The following is a 25,927-nucleotide window of genomic DNA, read 5'->3' as shown; positions in this document are numbered from 1 at the left end:
GGAAAATTAGTTTTTTCAAGACTGACCTATGCTTTGAAGGTAAAAACTCAGGTAGTCCTGCACTCCTCGTCAGCACTCAGATTGTCAGATACTTCTTCTTTCATAATGTATGGCAAACAAGGAACAGCCGAGTTTTTGAAGGAGGATTTGAGGTGGCAAGCTTCGCAGAAATTATACTGGAAAGCAAAGTGCTTATATGGGCACTCGGGCGGTGGTAAGCTTTGCAGAAATTATACTGGAAAGCAAAGTGCTTATATGGGCACTCGGAGGATTGGTCTAGGACTACTTGTGCCTTGTTGTCCGCAAACGGAATACTTGGGACGGAGGCAAACCTTGGCCATCGGTAGGAGTGGCTGCCCTAATAGCCATTGTAATTATGATTCCTGGATGTTGTCATGGCTTAACATGAGCATTACAAAACCTTGTAATTTTTTCGGCTGCTCAATATAATTCACTCACAATTGTGAGTTTTGAGAAAATAAAAAAGAATGAACCTTTAGAGCATCATGAATCCGCAAAGCTAGAGAGCCAGAAATTTGGTGAATGCCAAAAGTCTCACGTGTGTGTGTGCACTAGAGACTTTGCACACATGACCTTGATGGTGGGATTGCTTCAAGTTTCGTCTCCTTCACCAAAGTTGCATGCTCCACGTGTTGCATGCATGCGAGTTTTTTCCAAAATAGAATTGCTAACCTAAGCTCTAATACAACTGAGAGATCCTCCACCTAGTCATCATATCCTCTACTTATAGCGTAGTCCCCCGTGCAAGTCCCTCGCAGCCCTTGGCCTCACATGTCAAGTGAAGGGGCTTAAGAAGTGATACTCCACCCAGTCATCCTACCCTCTACTTATAGGGCAGCCCCCACTCGAGTCCCACTCAAACCTTGGCCTCACATGTCAATTGAAGGGGCTTCTTAGAACTGAAAGTGTCCTACCAGATCTAAGTCTTCACCCCACTTGATTCAGTGAAGGATTTCCAAGTTCAATGTTATGTGCTCGGATGGCAAAGGTGATCCACACGCCCAATGACTTGTATACCACTAGGTGTTAGGTAGGTCTAATTTTACATGGGGTGTGAAAACCCTATCGAGAAGAATGAGAAACACTCTCTATTAAAAATGAAAATATTCAAGTAATTGGCGAGCAGTGTGGTACTTTACTTGAAAGACAATTATAGATTTGGTGTCCATGAATTTGTGCAACAAGACAAATGGGATAAAGGTATCGATCCATGAACTCATGCATTCAATCCATAGAAAAATTTCAAATAGTGAGAATCCCAACTTTTAGTGTAGGTCCTTTCCAATTTAGATAAGCAAAGATACAAGCAATAGAAGTGAGAGAGACCTCTATCCTTTCCAATCGTAATCTTATTTCACTAGACTAAAATCTCAACATACTTAAGATCTATAAATGATGCCTTTTCCACACATTTAAGAGACATGGACACCATCCGTAAAATCTAGATATTGTATGAGACTTATCCTTAACTAATAGCTAGACTTGAGAAAAATAACCAAATAATTGGGTCCATATTTTGGACCCCGAGCTCCCTGGAGAACCACTATATAGACTTGTCTGAATGAGAAATCCACTTAACATCAAAGACATGCACATATCCATACATACCTTAAGTTGCATGAAAGCATGCATCAATAATCCCGTACAAAGAACAATTAATAAATCGTAGTCATGAAGTGATAAAGGTGATCCAAATATATTTATTTGCATGTCTAATAAAGTTCTTCATTTGGTCGAGTTTTTCTTCCACTTTGAAGCATATGCAATAGTTGGTATCTTGACATTCACTTTGATTGACATTTCTGAGTCTACAGTGACGACTCATGAGGGGTGTGTGTATACATATATGTATCGACATGAACGAGACTTTCGCCTCATCACTACTACATACCATCAAACCTATATCACCATATCGTCTCTTTGCAATTTCTTGTGGATATTCTAATCATCATACAAGCATAAACAAATATATTTAACCCTGATGGAGATTGAAAAAATGTGACATCCATATGTAAACAAAAGAGGAATGTGTATTCCAACTAATTGAGTACATGTCTATGTTTACTTGGATCAACCATTTATATTACCATCAAAATTGTGAGAGTAAGACTATCAACTATATTGGTGTGTCATTTTTTTAAGGTTTAAATGCTAGCATTTAATCATTTCAATCTGTTTTATCATTTAGAATCTTGACAAAGTACAGCATCATTGATTCTGGCATGGAAGTAAATTAAGAAACTGACATGTTATTGGCATAATCGTTATTGTCCTCTATTTGGTGTGGCTTGAATTGGTTTGATGTAATTGTCGTTCACTGTAGCCAACATTTAGTAATGAAAATACATCATGCGATTTGCTCGAAGATCAAATTGTAGAACTTCTCCGAAGTAGCCTTGAGACGGAAGATCTTGAAGACTGCATAGCACTTCCAGCCCTTTGAAGCCAAGTATTTTGCTATTAGGACTAAAGATCCTGTACCTTGCAAATTTTGGTTTGGTCCTTTGGTAGTCACAATTGCCTTGGTTTCGGATGACTGTGCTGTGTGAGAGGCCATAGAAGTAGCACCCGTGCAATCTTCATGTTTGTAGATACTTGTCGCATCTTTTGAGATGGTCCTAACCTGTGTTTGCCTTTATTTTCATGCCTCTTTGTGGAATTGTTAATCTTGGATTGCAACCTGTTGACACTAAGGTGTAGTTTTGGTGCGACAACTTCATTTGACCTTCATAATATCCTTGTGCCTCCAACGACTTCTTTGGAGTAAGCCACCCTGTTGAACTGTTCTTCTGTCTTGACTCGCCTTCAGCCCATAGAGGCTCAAGACCGTCACTTATTTATCTTGGACTAGTGCTTTCATCACCTGGAGTTGGCTTCGCCCTTGTCCTGTGTGAAGGGTACTTTGGTTCATAAATCTGTTTCTTGGCTTTTTTTATGTAATGTAATGTCCTAGCCACCAGTGGAGCTGAGGAATCCAGTGCCAAGTTGTCCATCCCCTTGGAAATTACGCTTGCCCATCTCAAATTGGCTATATTCAGAAATGGAAGCTGACGTTTCACTTTCAATCGGTGGGGATGAAGATATTTATCGAGCCACATGATCCTTCACTTGTGGTGTCTGGAAAAGTTCTCCATGTGAATTTGGAGCAGATAAGAATAGCATTGTCGCATTGATGGAGGTCCATCCATGGTTGACCAAGGACCACATCAACATGTAAATTCCCTGGACTTGCCAAGTGAGATTCAGTTTCCTCAAAATGACGACATTGCTAGTCTACACTTCAAATGGGGACAGTATCCTCCAAATATGTTGAGAGACCTCAGACTAGATTCTTCTTTGGATTTTTATCAAGTAAAGCAATGCATCATATGCTAGCTCCACTTTTGCATTCAAGCACAATTTCACTCTGTAAGGGTGATACCAACATTGAGACACTACCATGTAGTAGTTTCTAACCTTTCTAGCTTGCTTGCTTGCCCCTTGTGTTTTCTTCATCCATATTTGGGCAGCACTTGAGTGACGGGCTTTGTGGATTGGAAATTCAACCAATTAGAAGTGGATCCCCTCTAGCTTGATTTGATCATCTCATCATGAATGTCAGCATCTCGTGTAATGCAACATGCCTTCAAGATGTAAGCATAGCCTTCAAGACAAAAGTATAGGTGACTGAATTTGGAAAGAGACACTCGCTTTGCATCCGCTGAAAACAACCCAGAGCTTCCTGGCGATGCCCATGTTCGGCATATCCTGCAATCAGTGCATTCCACGACACAACGTTCCGGACACGAAGCTCGTCAAGCACTTTTTGTGCTTTCTGAAGTGCACCACATTTAGCAAACATGTCAACCAAGGCATTGCCAAGCACGACATCTTTTTTCAACAGCCCCTGACTAACAATATCAGCGTGAAATTTTATGCCCATATCTGCATCTTGTGTAGAGCCACATGCCTTCAAGATGCACGCGTAGGTGATTGCATCTGGAGAGAGGCCCTCGCTTTGCATCCGCTGAAAACAGCCTAAAGCTTTCTGACCCTGCTCCTGTTGTGCGTATCCCGCAATCAATGCACTCCAAGAGACGACATTCCGGACAGGAAGCTCCTCAAGCACTTTTTGTGCTTTCTGAAGTGCACCACATTTGGCATACATATCGACCAAGGCATTGCCAAGCACAACATTTTTTTGCAACAGCCCATCACTAGCAATATCATCATGAATTTTTATGCCCATATCAACATCTTGCATAGAGCCACATGCCTTCAAGATGCAGACGTAGGTAACTGCATTTGGAGAGAGGCCCTCACTTTGCATCCGCTGAAAACAGCCCAGACCTTCCCGGCCCTGCCCCTGTTGGGCGTATCCCGCAATCAATGCATTCCAAGAGACGACGTCCCAGAGAGAGAGCTCCTCAAGCACCTTTCGTGCTTTTTGAAGAGCACCACATTTGGCATACATGTCAACCAAGGCATTGCCAAGCATGACATGGTTTTGCAACAGCCCCTGACTAACAACATCAGCATGAATTCTTATGCCCATATCAGCATCTTGCATAGAGCCACATGCCTTCAAAATGCACGCATAGGTGATTGCATTTGGAGAAAGGCCCTCGCTTTGCATCTGCTTAAAACAGCCAAGAGCTTCCTTGCCCTGCCCTTGTTGGGCATATCCTGCAATCAGTGCATTCCACGATACAATGTCCCTAACACGAAGCTCCTCAAGCACTCTTTGTGCTTTCTTAAGTAAACAACATTTTGCATACATATCAACTAAGGCATTGCCAAGCACGATGTTTTTTTGCAACAGCTCCTGACTAACAATATCAGCATGAATTTTTGTGCCCATATCAGCATCTTGCGTAGATCCACATGCCTTCAAGATGCACACGTACGTGATTGCATCTGGAGAGAGGCCCTCGCTTTGCATCCGCTGAAAACAGCCTAGAGCTTTCTGACCCTGCTCCTGTTGCGCATATCCTGCAATCAATGCACTCCAAGACACGACATTCCGGACAGGAAGTTCCTCGAGCACTTTTTGTGCTTTCTGAAGTACACCACATTTGGCATACATATCGACCAAGGCAGTGCCAAGCATGACATTTTTTTGCAACAGCCCTTGACTAACAATATCATCGTGAATTTTTGTGCCTATATCAGCATCTTGCGTAGAGCCACATGCCTTCAAGATGCACGCATATGTGATTGCATCTGGAGAGAGGCCCTCGCTTTGCATCTGCTGAAAACAGCCCAGAGCTTCCTGGCCCTGCCCCTGTTGGACATATCCTGCAATCAATGTGTTCCAAGAGATGACGTCCCGCAAAGGAAGCTCGTCAAAGACTTGTTGCGCCCTGACAAGTGCACCGCACTTGACATACATACTCACCAACAGGTTTCCAAAGTATGGGTTCTTTTCAAGTAGCCCACTATCGCAAATATCAGCATGTATCCTACTGCCTTGGTACAAATCCTTCTTCTTAACACAGTCTTTAATTGAGCTCACAAAAGAAAGACTCGTTCTCTTCAACTCCATGTTTGCTTGTGTAGCCTTTATTGCTGCTTTCTGGGCGGTGCTCTGTGAACACAAAACCAGTGGTGCTGAGGGAGAAAACGGATCTCTGTGTCTGAGTGGATTTTCCAAAAGAAGTGTGTTTGTGTGTACAAAATCAGCGGTTCTTACACACCCTTCCATACACGCAACCCCCATCACACGTCTCTTCTGCTATAAGGGTAGCTGCGACGCTACAAGTTTCATATGTATGTTTTTGGCAACTCCAGATGCGAAGCATGGGCTGTTTGCCCTTTTCCACTGCAGACCTCGACGGTGTCCTGTTATTGCATGTTCTCCACCTCCTTCATCTGTGGTGCTTGTGCTTCGTTGTGTCCAAGCTATGGTGAAGCTGGTCATCGTGACTCGCAACCCTCTAACATGCTTACGAAGAGGAATCGAGCGAGATACCAGGGCCCAGGGGAAAGGAGGCCAGGAGACGGGCCGACAAGGAGAGCGTGAGCACCTGGTGGCTTCGAGAGGTGTTGACGGCCAGTGGTGTGAACTTGAGCACTACACCAAATTTAGTGTGAACTAGATGTGACGTCACTGTGGGCTTGGTTTGAGAGGATATACCACATTAAATTTGGTGTGAGTTCAATTTGGTGTGAGTTCGATGTGAACTACATGTGAACTGATCTGCGACGGCGTGATCTATAAACTTAACACATAGACACACCCCTCTCAACAAGTATGCAATAGTTTAGTCATTAGAGTCAATTTCAAGAGGGAGAGGGGAAACGGGCTCAAGCCACGGAATCAAAAACATGGGAATCTTTTGCATTCCCTAAACAATCCAACGATCATGATCAACCGGCGATCGTGAGTTGTTGATCCCACCTCCCAAAAGGAGGTGTCAATTAGTGACATGGCATGTCGGCTACGAGCACAACTACCAGCCAACATAGGTGCCTTTTCGGATCGCATGCGAGGATCGAGATGACACTTGCGATGCTAGGACCGACATGAGAGATGCATACGAGCTAGCAGGTAACACGAAGGTGCATTCTGAAAATAGGCTCATTAAGTGGAATCTAGGGGGATCACTAAGGTGAGAGAGAGTGATATTTGATAATGAAGATACTTGGGTTTTTTTACCAATACGAATAAAGCTCATGAAAGTCATGTCGACTAGCGTAGCCCTCTTACTGTAGCCATCAATGGGCCACCCTTGAAAAGTGGACTAAGGTCAAAATTTCCTATCATCATTAGTCCTCATTGAAGGCTTCTTTTCCTTTCCTTTCCCTCTATCTCACTCTTCCAAATCTAGAACCTCCTCTCTCTCTCTCTCTCTCTCTCTCTCTCTCTCTCTCTCTCTCTCTCTCTCTCTGCCTCCTCTTCCAAGCTCAAATTTGTTATGCATCACTGCTGAGAGATGCCTTCTCACATTCCTGTCTCTCTCTCCCTCCTCTTCCAAGCTCAAATTTGATATGCACCACTAAGAGATGCACTTACACCCCACATTCTCTCTACATAGTTCCCTTCCCTCATACCATATTCTTCTCCCACATTCCCTTCCTTTCCTCAAGCTCCCACACAAGGATGATAGTTTAGGAAGTATCAAGCATCTGTGGATTATTTTCTATTGTCCAAAAAATCATTTTCTTGCCACCACCATGAATTGTAGACATCGGTCAAGAAACAAGGCCTTCTACACTAGCAATGACCACGACAAAAAAGGCCACTCAACCACCACACTATAAGCAAAGTGAATGTGGGTGACGATGTAGAAAAGCACAAGAGGAGCCCAAAAGTCTCTCGTTGGCACATTGGGTTACAGAGCCATCACTGGCATCAGGGATTTCATTGACATGATCACGATCGTGTGATCAGATTAATAACGCAAGTAATTACACACAAAAAAGACGTGATCACGTTAATTTTTAACGTGATTTTAATGGTGATCTGCAAAAACCAATAGAGTCGGTAAGCCATCGGCTTTTTACATTTTCCTTGTGGGCCCATCGGGAAAATGAAAAAGCACGATGGGCTAAATTGTATATAGTAAAACATCTTCTAACTTTGGTGTTTTGATTAGGCAAATCCCTGGGGAGTGTGTCCGAGCGTCGCGTACAATTATCTTCTTGTGAATTGACCTAAGGTTACAAAGTTACAAGTCCTTTTTCTAGGCCGGGCGCGATTCTTAATACAGTAACCACTTCTAAAAATATTTAAATCCTTCACCAAAAACAAAGGTATGAAGCCAAAACAATGGAATCTTTAGAGAGTCGTGCTCATTGCGATAAAGCCACTGGTCTATAAAAGGACCGAAGTTGGTTTTAGAAGATGAGCATATTTAAATAACGAGTTGATAGTCAAGAGTCTGATGCCATGTACTAGTATATTGGGTATATAAAGATCCTTGTAGTCTTGCATTACACCATCATAGGTTTGAACTGATATACATTGTCACTACACAATATAAGGGTTATAATCCTTTATTGGGTGAATAGCTTTTATATATTGAATTGGATGCATAAGAGGGCTACAATCCTTGATTGGGTACAAGTAGTCCTCAATTGTGTAATTGTATTGAAAATTTCATTGTCTTGTTTTATACATTGGTTTACATAGGGAGTGCATTGTGTATTATGAAAGGTTGTTAGTGCATGGCATATCCAATCATATGTATTATTGCTTTTGTTAGGAAATAGGACGTAGCTAAATAGATATTTGAGTAGCTTACTTAATGGAGAGAGACAAATTTTCAAACACGAGACATTATAGAGAGAGAGAGAGAGAGAGAGAGAGAGAGAGCACGATATACGTGGTTCACCCAATGTGGGCTACATCCACGGAAAAGCAACCACTCAATGGATTTAGTACTTCAAACAAGAAGTAGGTTACAAAGGGATTATACCCTTAATGTGTCAGGCCAAGGGCAGGGCCAAGGGCCAGGACGGACATGCCGTCAAGGGGCGCTATATTTAGGGGCTAGGAGTCTATATATGGCACGGTTGGGTGGAGAGTTGCATGGTCCAGTCCCCCGCGGTCTAACATTGGTATCAGAGCAAGGTGGAGAGGAGGAAGGAGGGTGGAGCCATGGCGGAGAAAGATGGCATGGTTCTCTTTTCAAGGCATGTATTCTCTCTCTCTATCCCTCTCTCCCGGAATCTCTCTCTCTCTCTCTCTCTCTCTCTCTCTCTCTCTCTCTCTCTCTCTCTCTCTCTCTCTCTCTCTCTCTCTCTTTGCGGTTCATGGAAGCTCGCCCTCCTTTCGGTGAAGAAGGAGCAGCATGGCAGAGTCCTTTCATGGATGCATGGCAAGGTCGTGTTGCAAGAAGGCCATGGCAGAGAGGGAAAGCAAAGGAAGGCATGGCTCTTTGGCTTTTCTCTCTCTCATCTTCAACCGGGCATGGCGAGATTTCTCGGCACAGAGAACCGTGGGCAACAACCCTAGCATGGACGAGGGTGTTTTGGCGACCTGAATCAAATCGGCCATGCATGGTCTCTACAGAATCGCCCTGGGCCAAGGAAGCGATGTCGACACAGTCTCTTGGCCAGTCAACACCTGTAGCACGTCCCCATGCAAGGTTTTTGGCCTGCGCAGGCGACAGCTGCTGCCATCGCCCAAAAAAGTTTTCTTTTTACTTTCTTTTTACATTGGTGGGCGCCCTAGGGTACCCACGGCCACCCCAGGGGCCCCTCCACACCAACCAGGGCCAGGACACTGTCTCCTTCTCGAAATCAGCCAGGGCTGCGACTAAGACACGGCATCGGCAAGGCTGTATGGGCCGTTTTTCACACATAATTTTTTGCATATATCTGAGACAATTGTATTCGACCTTGGCATTCCACCCTCGGCGTTTTGCTCAGGAAAGCACACACCATCTATACGACGGGCATTCTTTACAGTCGAGGCAACAGACTCCTAGGGCTTGTCGCCATGGCAATCGAAAGGGCTACCCGTCAACACAAAAGCGAGGTTAGGTGATTATGGTTGCATGCAACCAACCAAGCAAGCAAGTGCGACGATGACTGATGTAGCTCTTTGACCTTCAAAGGCAAGGTATGCATAGATTTGGTTTTTGTTTGCCAAAGTTTTTCAGACATGCTGTGTAATTTTTGCATGCACTAGACGAGTAAGTGTTTTGGCCTCGCATCCACAAGCAAGGCTGGTAACAACTATTTATACACACATGCCAAGCACAAGGTGCTTCTGTGGTTAGAACAAGCATGACAAGCCTCATATACTTTGCCTGCAACATATATGAGTGCAATTTAGACACTCCCAGCACAAGCATGGCTTGTGACAGTTGTTTTAAGCATTACCATTTTGTTGGCATCGAATCAATGTTTCACATGCCAACATGGCTCAAGCATGGCTTGAGTACTTGCAGCCCTGATCCGCTGCACGGATCATCAGCAGTTCACTTTTGATGCCCATGGAATCTCAAGGAGATCGGCACACCGTGTGGCTCGGCTTCATGAAGGGTGCACAGAGCTCGGCATGGCCGACCTCTTGTCACTGCTTTCAGAAGCCGACAAAGATGCTAGCCCAGAGCTAACCACTTACAGTTGAAATTTCTTGACAAGGTCAATTTTTTGTACATGATCGACAAGGTTGATTCTCTTTGCTATGGCATATGTCGTCAATAGCATTTGTTGGCAACGAGGCCAGACATAGTTATATGAAGCAAGGCTTCAATTTCTGCATCTTGCATTGAGCTTCCCCACGTTTGGTCTATGCTAGGAGCGTACAAAATTGGGAAGGATTTGGCAATATGCTTGCAAGTTATTTCATTTCATGCCCGACGGGCATATATGGCGCAAGAGAGAGAAGTTGTGTACACGCCAGCTCCCACTTGCACAGCAAATATGGCTATCAACCATCTATGAGACATCAGATATGGCTATGAGACATCTATCCGACAGCCACATATGGCTATGAGCCATCTATGAGCAAGTTTTCTCCTACAAAATTTCATGACAACTGGTTGTAGCAACAACTACCAGGTTAGCCAAGTTTAAGTTTTTCCTGTTTTTTTTTTCCATGTTTACACTTTACTTGGCAATTACTATCATTGTGCAAAGCAAAGTGCTTTGGCACGGCTTCTCCCTTGTGCTGAGATACTGCCATTGATTTGGAATCAAGGGCTTTGGCACACAAGTTTGGGGAACTGGCAAAATAGGGAATGTCAGCTCACAGAATCCGTACCAGTTTATTCTGTGCAGGCCACTTATGATTTTGGTTCTCACGCTTGAGACTGTTATCGTAGCCAAGGGCTTACGTTTTTGCATGCAAGGCATGCTAAGTAGGTGGCATGGATTCCACCACTTTATGCATTACGCTTCTGCTATCACACTCGCAACTCTGTCAAGGACAGACTAAGTGATGGATTGTTGAACCTGATGGTTGGTTGCTATCAACACCCAACAGCACTAAAAGGAACCTAAATCTAGGACTTATTTCACAGGCAAAGCGCCAATGCTAAGTCATTTTCATACAAACACGACCTTGCAATGCAGGTAGATCAAGATGTGGTTGTGTTTTTCTGTTACCTCTCTCAATGAGAGAGTCATAGCAGAAACTTGTTGCATGCTTCTAAGATATGCTGCACGTTAGGCATAAGATGCACACGAGCATGGAAATCAACTATACACATCATAGTCATTCAAGGAAAGTTCCGCAGCCCAACATGCTCTTCTTCTCTCTCGTTCTCTCTTTAAGGAAATAATGAAAATCTTCTAAGAAGCTTTTGATACGTGTTTTGCTCGTGAGTCAGCCTGAGCCAAGGTGCTCTAACTTTCAGCTAGCACGTGGCTAAGATGCTACTCAAATTAGTCTTCATCGGTTCGTCCATTGAACACTAATTTGCACAAGGGCTATGAGCCACACAGGCTAAGAGCCATTGTCAGGCCAAGGGTAAGACCCAACTATTGGCATTCTTTGGGTGATTGTTTACAAGAGTGAACAGATCTACCCAGGGAAGTATACATCGACGTTAATGGACAAGCAAGGGTCTTGTCATTTAGGATGTTTACAGTGTCATTTTTGCACTACATGTTTTCAGTGCGACACTCAAGTTGAGTTTTTGATACATCTTCAACTCACAGCAGCTGATCTTTACAAGGCAGTATAGATGCAGCAATCAATTGAGACAGCATGGCTGTCCACTAGAGCTAGGCAGTTCACTTGTGTGGATTTCCTGCTCTCTCTATAGCACTACAGAGTGTCTATGGACATATTGCTTTGGGGTACGACCCGACGGGTGACTGCTACATCACCCCATAGGCATTGAGGATCATAGTTGATCTGCATTGAGGATCACAGTTGATCTGCATTGAGGATCACAGTTTGATCTCTCTCAGTTAGACTTTCAAGGAAAGAATTCCGCAATCTACCACGCGGTAGCGGACAAACCCAACTTTTCAAGTTGATTCCAATCATTATGTACACGGTTAACTATGTTGGTTGCTGTTACCTGCTAGTTGAGCAGTTTCTACAAAGGGTCTTACCAAGGGGTTTGACTACGTAGATTTTAACCAAAGGGGTTGGATTGCGAAGGCAACACCCACGGTTCCCAGTGCAATGCTATTTGTTTTTCAGGTAGGAGATGTGCTCCTCTCCGTTTGAATACTGGTAAGTGAACATTACATTCAAACCTCCAGGTACGCATTAATTTATTTGGTGTTATTCCATTTTTTGTATGCTTTGCTTGTTTTTTTTTTTTTTTTTTCAAGACGTATAAGTACGCTTGAATGTTACAGCGCCATGCCAAGGGCATGTCGGCACAAAGTATTTTGGGCCAAGTGTCCAATCTACCTTTTTGCCTTATGCTGTTACGAACCTACTTGTAGGGTTCGATTTGGCACATGTTGTCACATGGGATACAACATGGTCTAGGAACTCAAAGAGTTTGGTTTAGCCAGTATGGAGCATGATAATGAGGGTCCCTCTCACTCGCATCGCAAAGTGTTTGTAGTTACCTCCACACACAAGTACAGCTCGTACTTGATGGATGTCACTTTTCCCGGCATCCTTACTTGAGACATATTCCACATGTGGAGAATATGAGTCTCCGGGACTGACACTGGCGCCCAATTCGAAATGATGTGTCGCGACGTAGTCCCTAGGTGCTGGTCGCATCCGTTCATTAGACCAATTGACGCACACAGTATCAGGAACAATTTCAGTGGCCAAAAATTGTCGGGTACTAAGTACAGACTTGTTGTAATTACAAGTGCTGTGAAACCACCTTAACGGAGGGTCGTTTCTACATATATCAAAGTATGCTACATTCATGAGAATGTCTCATGGTTGGTTCCTAGGTGTGACCGGGTTGTCACATTCTATTATGGTCCAACTTTTGCTGCACAGTCTGCTACGTTCATGAGAAGGTCTCATGGTTGGTTCCTAGGTGTGACCAGGTTGTCACATTCTATTATGGTCCAACTTTGTTGCAAGATTTTTACGTAAGTATCGTGGAAAGTCTCGTCATGGAATTGCGGTTTGGATATGTTTGTGTTAAATGCATGCACACTAGGTGTTATGGGCCCTAGTGTTTAACACAAATTTATTTGGAGCGGCATGCAAATCCATGGACTTTATTCTTTCTGCACCCTTTTCCACTGCTAGTGCAATCTCTCTTGCAGATTTCATATGAGTTTACACCCTGCCATACAAGGTAATGGTTGAGTATGGATGTTAGTGATTGGTTGCTGGAACCTCCAATCTACCTTCAACCTAGTTGGTTGTCTCCATTCCATATCGAGTATATGGCTGGATACTCAATGGTTGAATCATAGTTTGTCGTCAGTCATGGAAGACTCTCTGTAAGTGGTTGGGGAAAGTGCCTCACTCTTACTGCTGTTATTCATCCCATGGGCAGCTTACAAGTATTTTATTTAGTACTAAAGGATATGCTAAGCGCATACGTTAGTAAACCGTGCTAAAGGATCTGCTAAGAGCATACGTTAGCACAATGCATTCTGAATAGGTGATTCTCTCCTTATTCTAGAATTTTCTTAGGTTAAGTTTTCAACTTTGAACACCTGTTGTGGTGGGGTTGGATACCGATAGTTTCATAAGTCAAGGACTTAGTAAGTGTGCTGACAGAGTATGTTGGCATGTAACCTTTGTTAGGGGTGAACATGTGGTTCTATGTGTTCCAAAATGTTCAGAAGTCTGACATGAGAACACTCCCTATTCTATCTTTCAGTACCTATGAGCTTTTCAAGATACTCACATGAGTTACCATTTAGATACCGACGGTTGCAAAAGGACAACAATGTTGAAAATCAAGATGTTGCTCTTGGTTTCATTGAACCTCCTCACTGCACCAGGTATCGGTCATATGGACAATTGGCCCGTGTAGAGGATGCCAATAAGGAAAACATCAGTGTTCTTACGAAGATACTACCACTTGTGTTTTCGAGGACGAAAACTCTTCTCCAAGGGGGAAGTAATGTCAGGCCAAGGGCAGGGCCAAGGGCCAGGGCGGACATGCGGTCAAGGGGCGCTATATTTAGGGGCTAGGAGTCTATATATGGCACGGTTGGGTGGAGAGTTGCATGGTCCAGTCCCCCGCAGTCTAACATAATGGAGCTCCCTCCTTGCTTCACTCTCACCACCTCACACCCACCTTGTTGCATCAACTTCATACTCCAAAAACGTGTGTAGAAATAGCCTCCTTTTATAGGCCAGAAGGGTTGTCCTCTCTCATGAGAGACAGCCGTGTGTAGCCGCCCTTATGTAGACAAGTCCAAATTGGACTCTCCAATCCGCCCATGTGTGGCCGCCCTTCAAAAGACAAATTCACCTTTGAAATTGGCCACCGGCCAATTTGACTTTCAACCACTGGCCACCAGCCAGCCAATCGGTTGTTTTTCAACACTTTTTGACCGTTGTCCGGCCATAATATTCCAACAAAAATTTTGATTTTTGGTGAGTGATTTTTCTTCAGGCACGATGGCTCCTCATAACGGGGGCCTTACAAATGTACATTTTTAATACAAAAAATTACAAGGGGTAAATTAGGCTCCATATTTAACAGCTTTCGTTTGTGTTTTGCAAATAATGATCATCGTTTCAATGTAAAAGTTGATTATCCTTTGTAGCATGTGAAAATACATGTGTCTTATTGTCTGCAAATTGCAAAGGGTGTATAACTGATCCTCATATTTATAATTGCATTGACAAATTCATTGCATTGTTGCATATATAATGCTAGGATGTAGAGAGTTGGTGTGCACTTGTGACGTTTTTAGCGACGAAAATACATTGGTTTTTTATACTCCCCGGTGTCGCTAATAGCGTCGATATATATGGGAACGTCGCTACGAGCATCGCTAAAATCATCGCTATATGCGTCTCTATACTCGTCGCTATATAGCGACGCTTACAGGCTACCTATAGCAAAGCTTATAGCGACATTGCAGAGCCTTATATAGCGACGCTTATAGCAACACCCGAGAGTGAAAATTCTTGGTGGCAAGGCATGGAATGCCCTGCCACCCATCAACCATATTGAATGTTTTAATAACAGAGTAAACCTAAATGAATCCAAGACAAGCCCAGATTCACCTTTGAAAGAAAGTGCAAGGTATAGACCCAAAGTAGTCACCCACAAGACAATATAACCATTAACTACATCATCCATAATATTGTTTGTAGAATAAAGATACAAAACGCACAAAAGTAAATTGATGAAAGTAAATCAATGACAATTGTACACATCATAGGCAAAATCACTTGATTGTTAAGCTTTGAAATGTAATAGTTACAACACCATTGTCATTATTGAGAAAATATGCATGGTTTTCCAATAGTTACAAAAAGACGTATACATGTCATCTCATGATACATATGCTATGACAAAAGAAAACTAGTGCTATCTAGTTACGGCTAGACTGACGTCGTCTAATCATATGTCTTATCATGTCCAAGAGGCGTATCTGTCGGATTCTGCAAAAAAAAACAATAAGATAGATTTTTGTAAGTAAAAACATATAATTTACAAAACAATACAACAAATAGAAAAGAGTAAACCATATACTAACCATGCCACCGCGAGAACTCTGAATGTCCATCAAGGCGTTTAAGCCCTTTTTGCCTGCGTACTCACGCTCGTACGGTGTGGGGTCACATCCTGTCATTGACCACTGTTCAAAACATACAAAGAATCTATTATGTTAGAATTTAAAAGTATAAATAGACGTAACTACCAAACCTAAAGAGCAATGCAAAAATACTTACAAAATCGGCCTCAAATGATACCCACCTGCCGCTCCCCAAGTGGTGCGAGCTCCATGCCTCTACTCGCGCTTTGGCAGCCTCCTTTTGTTGCTTCCACTTGTCAGGATTCTCGCACGCTGCTTGCTTCATATTCTTCCAATCTTCTTTGGCCAGCCAATCTGGTCTATTCCACCCATGCTTTATTACTTTTTGCACTTCAGAACTCTTGTGCTTGTAGTATTCGCGCATTTGAACCTTCATCTGGTCTTCATTGAAGCGGACATCCCGTGTTGACACGGGAAACTCGTCATGCAACATGCTGATGACTCTGTCTTTTAATTCACTTGGTACTTCACTCTAGGTGTTTGATATGTAGTGTCTAAACACCTGAGAGTAAAGACCGCACATGTGCAAGATCACCTTCTTGCCTTCATCATCCAAGATGATGCCGTCGCTGAAGTCGACGGAGTAAGGCAAGCCCTCTTGCCTGTGACGCGTGAACCTGGGTGTCTTGGCAGGGGTCTCTAGCGGCGTGTCGACGTGGGTATGGACGTCAGGTGTCTCCACTGGAGTATGGGCCCTGAAGCGAGGAGTGTCAAAACCGGGGTGACTGTCGGAGGAGTAGGTAGTGGTGTGTAGCCAGGAACGGCCGATAGCCGCGCAAAACCTGGCATAGATGGCGATGCCGTGGCTGGTGTGGAGGCGGGCAAAGAAGGGTCAGGTAAAGAGCCTCGTCGAACACGAGGCGGTGTTGAGGCATCAGCGGTGGCATCCCCACAACAACCGCCGCTGCCACCACTAGAGCGTTGGTGCCTAGACAAGTGTGAAGATCGTCTCGTTGACACCGAAGCTTCAGAGCGCGTTGAATGCTTCGAAACAAAGGGAGATGCTAAAGGAGTAGAACGACGTGATGGTGCTCCAGAGCGATGACGATCCTCGTACCACTGTGTCTGCTGAGGTGACAAAGAAGAAAGAAACTTGTCATCATCCATACCTGCATTAAACACATGAACATTTAATCTTAATATTGAATGGAGAAGAAAACATGGACAAGTAGAGAGAGAGAGAGAGAGAGAGAGAGAGAGATGACTCATAAAGGGGGAGGGATTCCTGTGTAGAGAGATGTGCATTCTACGTATCTTGTAAAAGCATTGCGCTTTGAGTGCGATGGAGACTAAGGCTGCAATCGCAAAGGAGGTGATCTGTCCCTACTCATAGATGCTACTCTTCCCTCCACTAGATCTAGTTGATCGGGTGAAAGAGACGCTAAGAAGCACTACTAGACGAGCAGCATCTATGAGCAGGGACAGATCACCTCCTTTGCGATTGCAACCTCAGTCTCTATCGCACTCGAAGTGCAGTGCTTGTCGGCATATCAGACTTTCACAACACATCAAGGATTGTCCCTGCTTGTGAGAACATACCTAGAGCATACATATCTGGAGTGGATGCAATGACGATTAAACACAATTTAAATTTCTCAAGTGTAGCCATGTGAATACAATAAATATCATAAAATGGAGCAAAATTGTTCAAATACAATGCTTATGGCTTTAAGAGGTCTCTCTCTCATCCTTGCATAGCTCAACATAACTCCCTATATCTATATAGAGCTCTCTATTTAGACAGATGTCCTCCGTTTCATTTTGTAGATCCTCTGCATGCACCCCATAGAGAGTAGCAGCTTGATGCTCATTTGGCACCAGCTCAACGGCTTCTGACAGAGCATCTTCTCCAATCTCCTCCATTCTTTGTTTATGCATGTGTGTGTGTATGTGTTTTTTGTTTATGCATGTGCTCTCTCTCTCTCTCTCTCTCTTTCAAAGACACAATGTGTGTGTGTGTGTGTGTGTGTGTGTGTGTGTGTGTGTGTGTGTGTGTGTGTGTGTGAGAGAGAGAGAGAGAGAGAGAGAGAGAGAGAGAGAAAGAGGGGAAGGGAACATGAGAGAGAGGAGAGGGAAGGAGCATACCTGGCTCTCCTCCTTCTCCTCGTGTGTGTGTGTGTGTGTGGGGGGGGGGGGGGGGGGGGGGGGAGGGGGGAAGAAAGAGAGAGAGAGAGAGAGAGAGAGGGAGAGCGCGGGTTACCTCTTTCGCTTGAGCACTGAAAACTTAGATCTGCGATCTGAGTTTCTTGCGCTCTCGATTTTTGGCGTCGCTATGCAACAAATAGAATAGCGACGCTCATAGAGACGCCGTGGATTTTCACTTTTGAGCGTCGCACTGCGAGCGTCACTAATGTGAAGTACCTCTTGTAGGACGTAGAGAGTGCATTGCAATGTGTATATTTGATCACAACATGTGGTCAATATGTGGATTCACAAGAGTGCATTGCAAATCACACACTGTGTAGATTTGATTGCTTTGTTAATGATTATTTTTCTAACATATATTGAAATGTAGAAAAATGTTTTTATAACTAAACATCTAGTTCCTATGCCTTCAATTTTAAATTGAAAGCAATGGAGAAAAATGTTGGCATAAGTGGTACGAAAAAGGCAAAGAATAAAAAAGCCCCTGGCAAAGAGTGGGATTATGCTCACAATATATGTGGTCGATATATAGAGTGGCAATGTAAATTTTGCTTCACCACAAAATCAAGCGGTGCACCATGTATTAGGGACCATTTTTTGGGTAGCCTTACAAAGAATTGTAAGAAATGTGATCATTCTCAGGTGGTTGCAATTGCAAAGAGTTTGAGAGAAGAGCTTGCCAAAAAGGGTGGCAAGAGACATCAGGTACATAAATCTGTTATGGATGCATGTCAAGAGCAGACAGACTCTCCTAATCCTGTGGTGACACCAACCAACCATGTAGAACAGTCTACACAAGGAGAGTAAATGCCAAGAAGTGTTCCATTTAAGCGCCACAATGAAGGTGGAATTAGGCAAATGCATAAAAAATCATTGCATCAAAGCTTTTGAATGCAGTCGCTAGAAGAAGCACAAGCTGTACTCGCCAAAGCATTTTTTTTCACTGCGAGTGCTCTAGTCATGGTAGACAAAAATCATTGGAAACATGTATGGAAGAAAATCTGTGAGTTTGGCCTAGGATTTTCAGCCCCTTCGTATCACACAATACGAAATGATCTCTTGGACAAATATTACATCAAAGTTAAAGAGCCTGTTTTCAAAATAATACTTGGGAATATATCGCTTTTAGGATGCACAATTGTGAGTGATTGTTGGTCTAATATTCAAAGAAGACCACTGATCAATGTGATGATGGTTTGTCCAAGGGGAGAAACATTCTTAATGGCGGTTGATAGTTCTGGTGTAATCAAAAGTGGCAAATACATTGTTGAGGTCTTGATTAACGTAATTAAATAAATTGGTGTTGAACATGTCATTCAAGTAGTCATGGACTATGCAAAAAATGCTAGAAAATTAGTAAAAAATGCTTTCCATACATTTTTGCCAATGGTTGCAAGACGCACAGTTTAAACTTGGTGCTAGAGGATTGGTATACTAGTAAAGAAACCACATGGTTTGCCAAAATAATTGACATAGTAAGACAAGTTGTGAAGTTCATCTTGAAACGACAAAAAGTGCTCAATTTGTACAGGTTGAAACTCAATTTTTTACGCACTTGTATACGTTGAAATCACTCCTATGCAATAAGTTCGTTGTGATTGACACTTAAAAATGCACGGCCTTTGAAGAATGTGTTACCATATACATGTGGTAGTGATGTGTGTGAACACACTAGGACCGCTGGGGCATTTTTTCCCTCTTTAGGAGGTTTTTTCCCCTGTGCATTGTATATACGCCCATCACTCTAGGGCTATCTATCTTTCCATTGCACACTAAGTAACACACTCTCTATTGTGTGCCTTGAGCTTCCTTCGTCTTCTCCAAGCTGTGTGTGTTTCTCTGCAACCCTAATTCCAACAATTGGTATCAGAGCAGGTCACGTCCTCCCGGGCTTAGTCGCCAACTGCTCCAGCACACGCCTGCTCACCTTCTCCGATTTCAGTGATCTTTGGCGAGCGTTCACAGGTCGACAAAAATTTTGGGACAGCTCGAAGAGCTAGGTCTGCTCAAAATTTTGATTTGGGCTCATTTCGGCCTCCGTTTCCACTACAGGCAGTACTGCACAGGCTATTTTGTCATTTTGTGCAGAATTTCTGTCAGTGTCATTTTCTACATAACAAGTGCCTTACAGTCTTCTACGGTTTGTGCTATATAGCATAGGTTGTTCCCGCTCCGTTTCTCCTATTTTCGAGCAGTTTTCACATCAGGTGCAGCATTTACCATGGCTGACAACAACAACACAGATGTGTTCAAGATGTTTGCTGCTGAGGACAGGTTGGATGGGGACAACTACCCTATGTGGGCTTATATGATGCAACATGTTCTTGTGTCTAAGGGCGTGTGGAACATTGTGCAGGGCATTGATGTACGTCCTCGTTCTGAGGATGTAGGCGATGTTGCAGGTCTTGCTGCAAGGATTGCAGCTGTTAGAGTTGTTTTGCCTACGGCAGAACAAGCTCGTTGGGATGTTAAGGATGCACAGGCTCATGAATTGATTGCGTTGTCTGTGAAGTGCACCATTGTTCCTCACATCTGTTCAGCGAAATCTGCAAAACAGGCTTGGGATATTCTAGCAAGTCTTTATGCAAGCCGCAATGAGGCTAAAATTGCTTTGCTGCGTAAAGAGCTGGAGTCGAAGATTATGCATGAGGAAGATGATATGGACACTTTCCTTGCTAGTGTCAAGGATATCAATGAGCAGCTTATTTCTGCAGGTGAAGTCATTTCAGACAGTTCCCTTGTGCAGACTGTTGACTGTTCTTGATGCCTTACCAGATTCCTACCAGACTTTTGCTAGTACTTGGAGACTGATGACACAAGGAAATCCTGAAGTTGTCAAGTTTGATGCATTATGCACATTGCTGTTGCAAGAGTCACTTTCCAGAAAAAACAGGACTAGGCAGCGTGCAGTTGAACAGGCTTTTATTGCTTCTCAAAGAAAGGGTGGTAACAACAATGCAGCCACTTCTTATGGTTCTGCTGCGAGTGGCAAAAATTATGTTCCTAATGCTTCTGCTGGCAGTACTTCGTCTGGCAATTCAGGTGATAAGGGCAAAAAGAAGATGCGTTGCCATTATTGTAAATCCAATGATCACTTGATCAAGTCGTGTCCTAAGTTGAAGGCCAAAGAGGCTAAGAAGAAAGAGGGTGGTTCCACTGCAAATGCTGGTTCCACTACGAATGCAGCCATTGTTGAGTCTTCTGTGAAAGGAGACTGTAATGCTGATGTTGATGCAGAATGGGCTTTTAGCGCAGAGTGCACTTACAATCCTGCTATCCATGATGCATGCTTGTCAGTCGTTGCTGCAGATTCACATGTGTGGTATTTCGACAGTGGTGCTACAAAGCACATTACCTCACATCGTGAATTGTTTACCTCTCTTGAGTCTGTCCCTCATGGGAATTCAGTCACTTGTGCCAACAACGCCTCTTATCCAGCTCAGGGAGTTGGAAAGATTGTGCTCACTGCTGCTAATGGCAGTTCCTTCACACTTGTTGATGCACTTTATGTACCTGGGATCAAGAAGAATCTCTTGTCTGTATCCGCACTTGCTAGACTTGGACTTGTAGTCAAATTTGTGGATGACAAATGTACAGTTCATGATCTCAGTTTTGGTGATGAAATTGTTGCATCTGGGCTTCTATGCCGTGGGCTGTATAAGCTCACTTTGTATGACAAGTGTGGACAAAATTTTGCAAATGCTGTTGCAGATTCAAGGGCTATTTCAGATGCAAAACTTTGGCATGCACGTTTTGGTCATCTGAATTTTGCGAGTGTGCTGCGTTTGCAGAAATCTGATATGGTTGCTTCTTTGCCACCTCTTGAAGCACCTGTCAAACATGTTTGTGAAGGCTGTATTTTGGGTAAGATGCAGCGTTCTAAGTTTCCAAAGGATGGTTCAGTTCGGGCCACATGCAGGTTGCAACTTGTGCATAGTGATGTTTGTGGGCGCATGCAAACTCCGTCCTTGGGCAATTACCTGTACTTCGTGACTTTCATTGATGATTACTCCAGGCATGCATGGGTATTTCCGCTTAAAGAGAAGTTTGAAGTTTCTATGTGCTTCAAACAATTTTTGGCTATGGCTGAAAATGTGTCGAAATGTACTATGGGCACCCTCCGTTCCGATCGAGGGGGGGAGTATATGTCTCATGAATTTAATGCATTTCTGGCTAGTCGTGGGATAAAACACCAATGTACAGTGCCTTATACGCCTCAACAAAATGGTGTTGCTAAGAGGAAAAACAGGTCACTGACGGAAATGGCACGATGTATGGTCAAAAGTCAAGCTTTACCGCATTCTTTTTGGCTTGAGGCCATCATGTGTGCCACTTATGTACTTAACAGGTGTCCTACGAAAGCTTTGCAGTTTATTACTCCATATGAAGCATGGCATGATAGAAAGCCTTCTTTTGTGCACATGCGTGTTTTTGGCTGTTTGGCATATGCTTTGATGCCACAAGTGCAGCACAGAAAATTGGATGATAAGGCTGTCAAATGTATTTTTGTTGGTTATAGTGCTGAAAGCAAAGGTTACAGGTTGTATCATCCGCAAACAAAACGTATTCTGGTTTCTCGGGATGTAGTGTTTGTGAAAGATTCTGTTCAGCCCTTGCTATCATGTACTAGAGACAGTAATGTAAGCTCACAGGACATTTATGACACTTTGTTGCCTCTTTTCAGTGGTGGAAATACGAATGTAAGTTCCAATGAGGCAAATGTACAGCCTATGGGGGTTTCTGAAAATGTTTTAGATCAGACTATTACTGATGCAGATGTACATGATGTACTTGATGAGGAAAGGGCTGAAAATGAGCAGGCTAGAGGTATGCCAAAATGGCTGGTGCACACTTTGCGTGACAGTAAATTGGATGCACCTTTGTCTAGTCGTACTCGTTCAGGCTCTCGCCATGCATCTTATGGATCAGATTGTTATGCTTTGGCTGTGTCTAGTTTACATGATGTTGAGGAGCCTCTGTCTTTTGATGAAGCACATAATTCAAAAAATTGGATGGCTGCCATGCAATCAGAATATAATGCACTTATAGAAAATGACACATGGACTTTATGTGATTTGCCTCCTGGCAAAAAGGCCATTGGTACAAAGTGGGTTTACAAGTTGAAACGCAAACCGGATGGTGAGATCGATCGCCATAAGGCTCGACTTGTTGCAAAGGGTTATGCACAGCAAAAAGGCATAGATTATGAAGAGACTTTTGCTCCCACTTGTCGTATGACTATTGTGTGTTTTCTATGTGCATTGGCAGCTCATTTTTGTTGGGATGTACATCAATCAGACATTGTTACTGCTTTCTTGAATGGTGACATATTTGAGGAAGTTTATGTAACGCAGCCTCGCGGTTTTGTCATAAAAGGAAAAGAGGACAAAGTGTGCAAATGTAACAAGGCTTTGTATGGGTTGAAGCAATCTCCTCGTGCTTGTTATGAGAAAGCTGACACTCATTTGGTCAAACAAGGCTTTCGTAACAGTCCAACAGAAAGCACATTGTATGTAAAGCGTGAGGGTGATGTATTTCTCATCGTGGTTCTTTATGTTGATGATTTGCTGATCACTGGACCAAATGAGAGACATATTGCTGAATTTAAGGCTGATTTGAATGCTACTTTCAAGATGAAAGATTTGGGGCTGTTGCATCATTACTTGGGTATACAGTTTAAGCAGTGTGATGGTGGTATTTCCTTGTGTCAGAAAAGTTACATAGAGACATTGCTATGTAAGTTTGGACTTGAGGATTGCAAACCTATTGCCACTCCCATGGAAACAGGTTTGAAGTTGAGTCTACATGATGCTGGCGATCCTGCTGATGTCACTCTTTACCAAACTGCTGTTGGCTGCCTCATTTATGTATGCAACACGAGGCCAGATATTCAGTTTGCAGTCTCACAGGTCAACAGATTTATGCATAGCCCAGGGTCTAAGCATTGGCAGGCTGTCAAGAGGATTTTCCGCTACCTTAGTGGCACTTTACATCTTGGCTTGTTTTATCCCAAGGGGGGATCATTGCCGCCAGAGTTACATGCTTTTTCGGACTCAGATTGGGCTGGTTGTTTTGACACGAGAGTGTCCACAAGTGGTTTTTGTTTCATGCTTGGCAGTTCATGTATATCATGGTTGAGCAAGAGGCAACCTACTGTGGCCACTTCGAGTTGTGAGGCTGAGTACAGGGCAGTCTTCACAGCTACGGTTGAGTGTGTATGGCTCAGACGCCTTATGGTTGATTTGGGTGTTGGACAGGACACTGCCAACACTATCTACATTGACAGTCAGAGCGCATTGGTAGTTGCGAGGAACCCAGTTTTTCATGCTCGCACAAAGCACATTGAGGTGCATTACCACTATGTCAGGGGGAGGCTCGCAGCAGGAGAGATCAGCTTGGCTTATGTGCCAACACAGGACAACCTTGCAGATATTTTCACAAAGGCATTGTCTCGTGAGAAGCTTGAAGCTTTCCGCAAAGCTTTGGGCTTACTCCCCTTTGTGGACTGATCTTGTCCTCAGGGCATGGCACTTCCCTTTACTCATGTGCCAGCTCTTGTTCACCGCATCACTCCAGGGGGGATTTGTTACCATATACATGTGGTAGTGATTTGTGTGAACACACTAAGACCGCCGGGGCATTTTTTCCCTCTTTAGGAGGTTTTTTCCCCCGTGCATTGTATATACGCCCATCACTCTAGGGCTATCTATCTTTCCATTGCACACTAAGTAACAAACTCTTGAGCTTCCTTCGTCTTCTCCAAGCTGTGTGTGTTTCTCTGCAACCCTAATTCCAACAGAATGGTAACTTGAGCATACCAAAAAAGTGAAAGAAAAAATTACATGTCTACGTGGGTCCATAAGTAAGCCTGCTTGGTGGAGTGTAATGGATGCATAACATGTAATGATGCCCATTATGTTCACGATTCACAACCTTTATCAGAAGGTGCCAAATATAGACAAAATGTGGATGACCTAGTGGTCAGTCCAAAATCGTAAGGAGTTAAAAGAGTGTGTAGTAGAGGAGTGGCTACCATTGTTTGCAAAACAACAAAGAATTTTGGCCAAGTATTTTCATGCGAGGTGGAAGAGCGCTTGTTATAATAACTAATATCTAATTCTCCTAAATGATTTTCTCATGCTAAAATGATCATTTAATATGGGGAAGTACCAGGGGAGAAAAAGCTAGAATATTGGTTAGGCTGGCAGACCAGTCACAGTAGGGATCCAAAGGAGGGAAAATAGGATCCAAAGGGGGGCCATCTACAAAAGAGCAATGTGCATCAATGGGATTCAAAGACCCTAAGGTTCAACCCATTAAGACTTCCAAAATGCTAAGGTTCCAAAATTAAATGAAATTGTAAGGACATGGGTCCTATGGACAAGGCCACCGGCACGATCGGATAGTGTGTACGCTAGGGGGAGGCTATAAGATATCGCGGCTGGGTGGAGACTAGCACACGCATTACCACCTCCCTTTCATTGGTATCGAAGCTATTTTTGGGAGGAGGCTAAAAGCGGCTTGCATGCACATGCATTACCACCGCCCTTTCACTAGTATCCGAGCTATTTTTGGGAGGAGGCTAAAAGCGGCTTGCATGTGCGTGCGACGCCCTGCTTCTCTCCCACATTCCGTAGACAGCGACACCTCTGCTGTGCATAAAAAAGAAGACAGACACAGTATTCTGCGCGCGCGTGGACAAACAACAAGAGTCGACCTCGATAGCGCACGACCAAGGCGAGCGACCAAGGCAAACTCGACCGACAACTCGACAACACCGAGGCTCCGAAGGCTTCCATTGGCGCCGTTGGCTACGTGCGTAGGAAGGCCCGCTTAACCCTTGCATGAAGAAGGGTTGAACCCACTCCATGAGGATAAGAGGCCAACACTTTACTATCAAGCTATTGGCCCTTGTTGTGTATAACATGGAAAGATAGTCTAGTCATGTTGAAAGGAAAACTAAAAGGAAAGGGAAAGCTTCAAACTTCAAAGAAGTAGCTTTACTCTTCCTTTTCACTTCTTGGAGGAAGGCAAGTTTTCCTCCAAAAATTCTTTTTTCCTCAAGGAGGTAGCTTCAAAGTGAAGAAAAGCCTTCACAAAAACGACGAGTTTTTGTGAAGAATCATCAACGGTGTTCTTACAAGGAACGACAAGTGAAGAG

The 25,927-nt window shown here is 43.5% G+C and overlaps 1 protein-coding gene and 1 pseudogene across 1 annotated transcript; one reads left to right on the top strand and one right to left on the bottom strand.

Moving 5' to 3' along the window:
- Positions 1 to 3,362: 3,362 nt before the first annotated feature.
- Positions 3,363 to 6,075, bottom strand: LOC147460970 (pentatricopeptide repeat-containing protein At3g09040, mitochondrial-like). Its single transcript, XM_086508634.1, has one exon. It carries the CDS (start codon positions 5,717 to 5,719, stop codon positions 3,647 to 3,649), a length of 2,073 nt encoding a protein of 690 aa, XP_086364760.1. The 5' UTR covers positions 5,720 to 6,075; the 3' UTR covers positions 3,363 to 3,646.
- Positions 6,076 to 8,795: 2,720 nt separating this feature from the next.
- LOC147460969 (uncharacterized) lies at positions 8,796 to 9,489 on the top strand (annotated as a pseudogene).
- The last annotated feature ends 16,438 nt before the right edge of the window (positions 9,490 to 25,927 follow it).

The sequence above is a fragment of the Adiantum capillus-veneris genome, chromosome 3 (genome assembly GCF_014529385.1).
Source record: "Adiantum capillus-veneris isolate H3 chromosome 3, ASM1452938v2, whole genome shotgun sequence".
NCBI classification, from domain to species: Eukaryota; Viridiplantae; Streptophyta; class Polypodiopsida; order Polypodiales; family Pteridaceae; genus Adiantum; species Adiantum capillus-veneris.
This window is presented reverse-complemented; position numbering and strand designations above follow the sequence as displayed.

What these genes read in the sequence shown, in the direction of transcription:
- LOC147460970 (XM_086508634.1), bottom strand. Translation starts at nt 5,719, where the DNA reads ATGGGGGTTGCGTGTATGGAAGGGTGTGTAAGAACCGCTGATTTTGTA.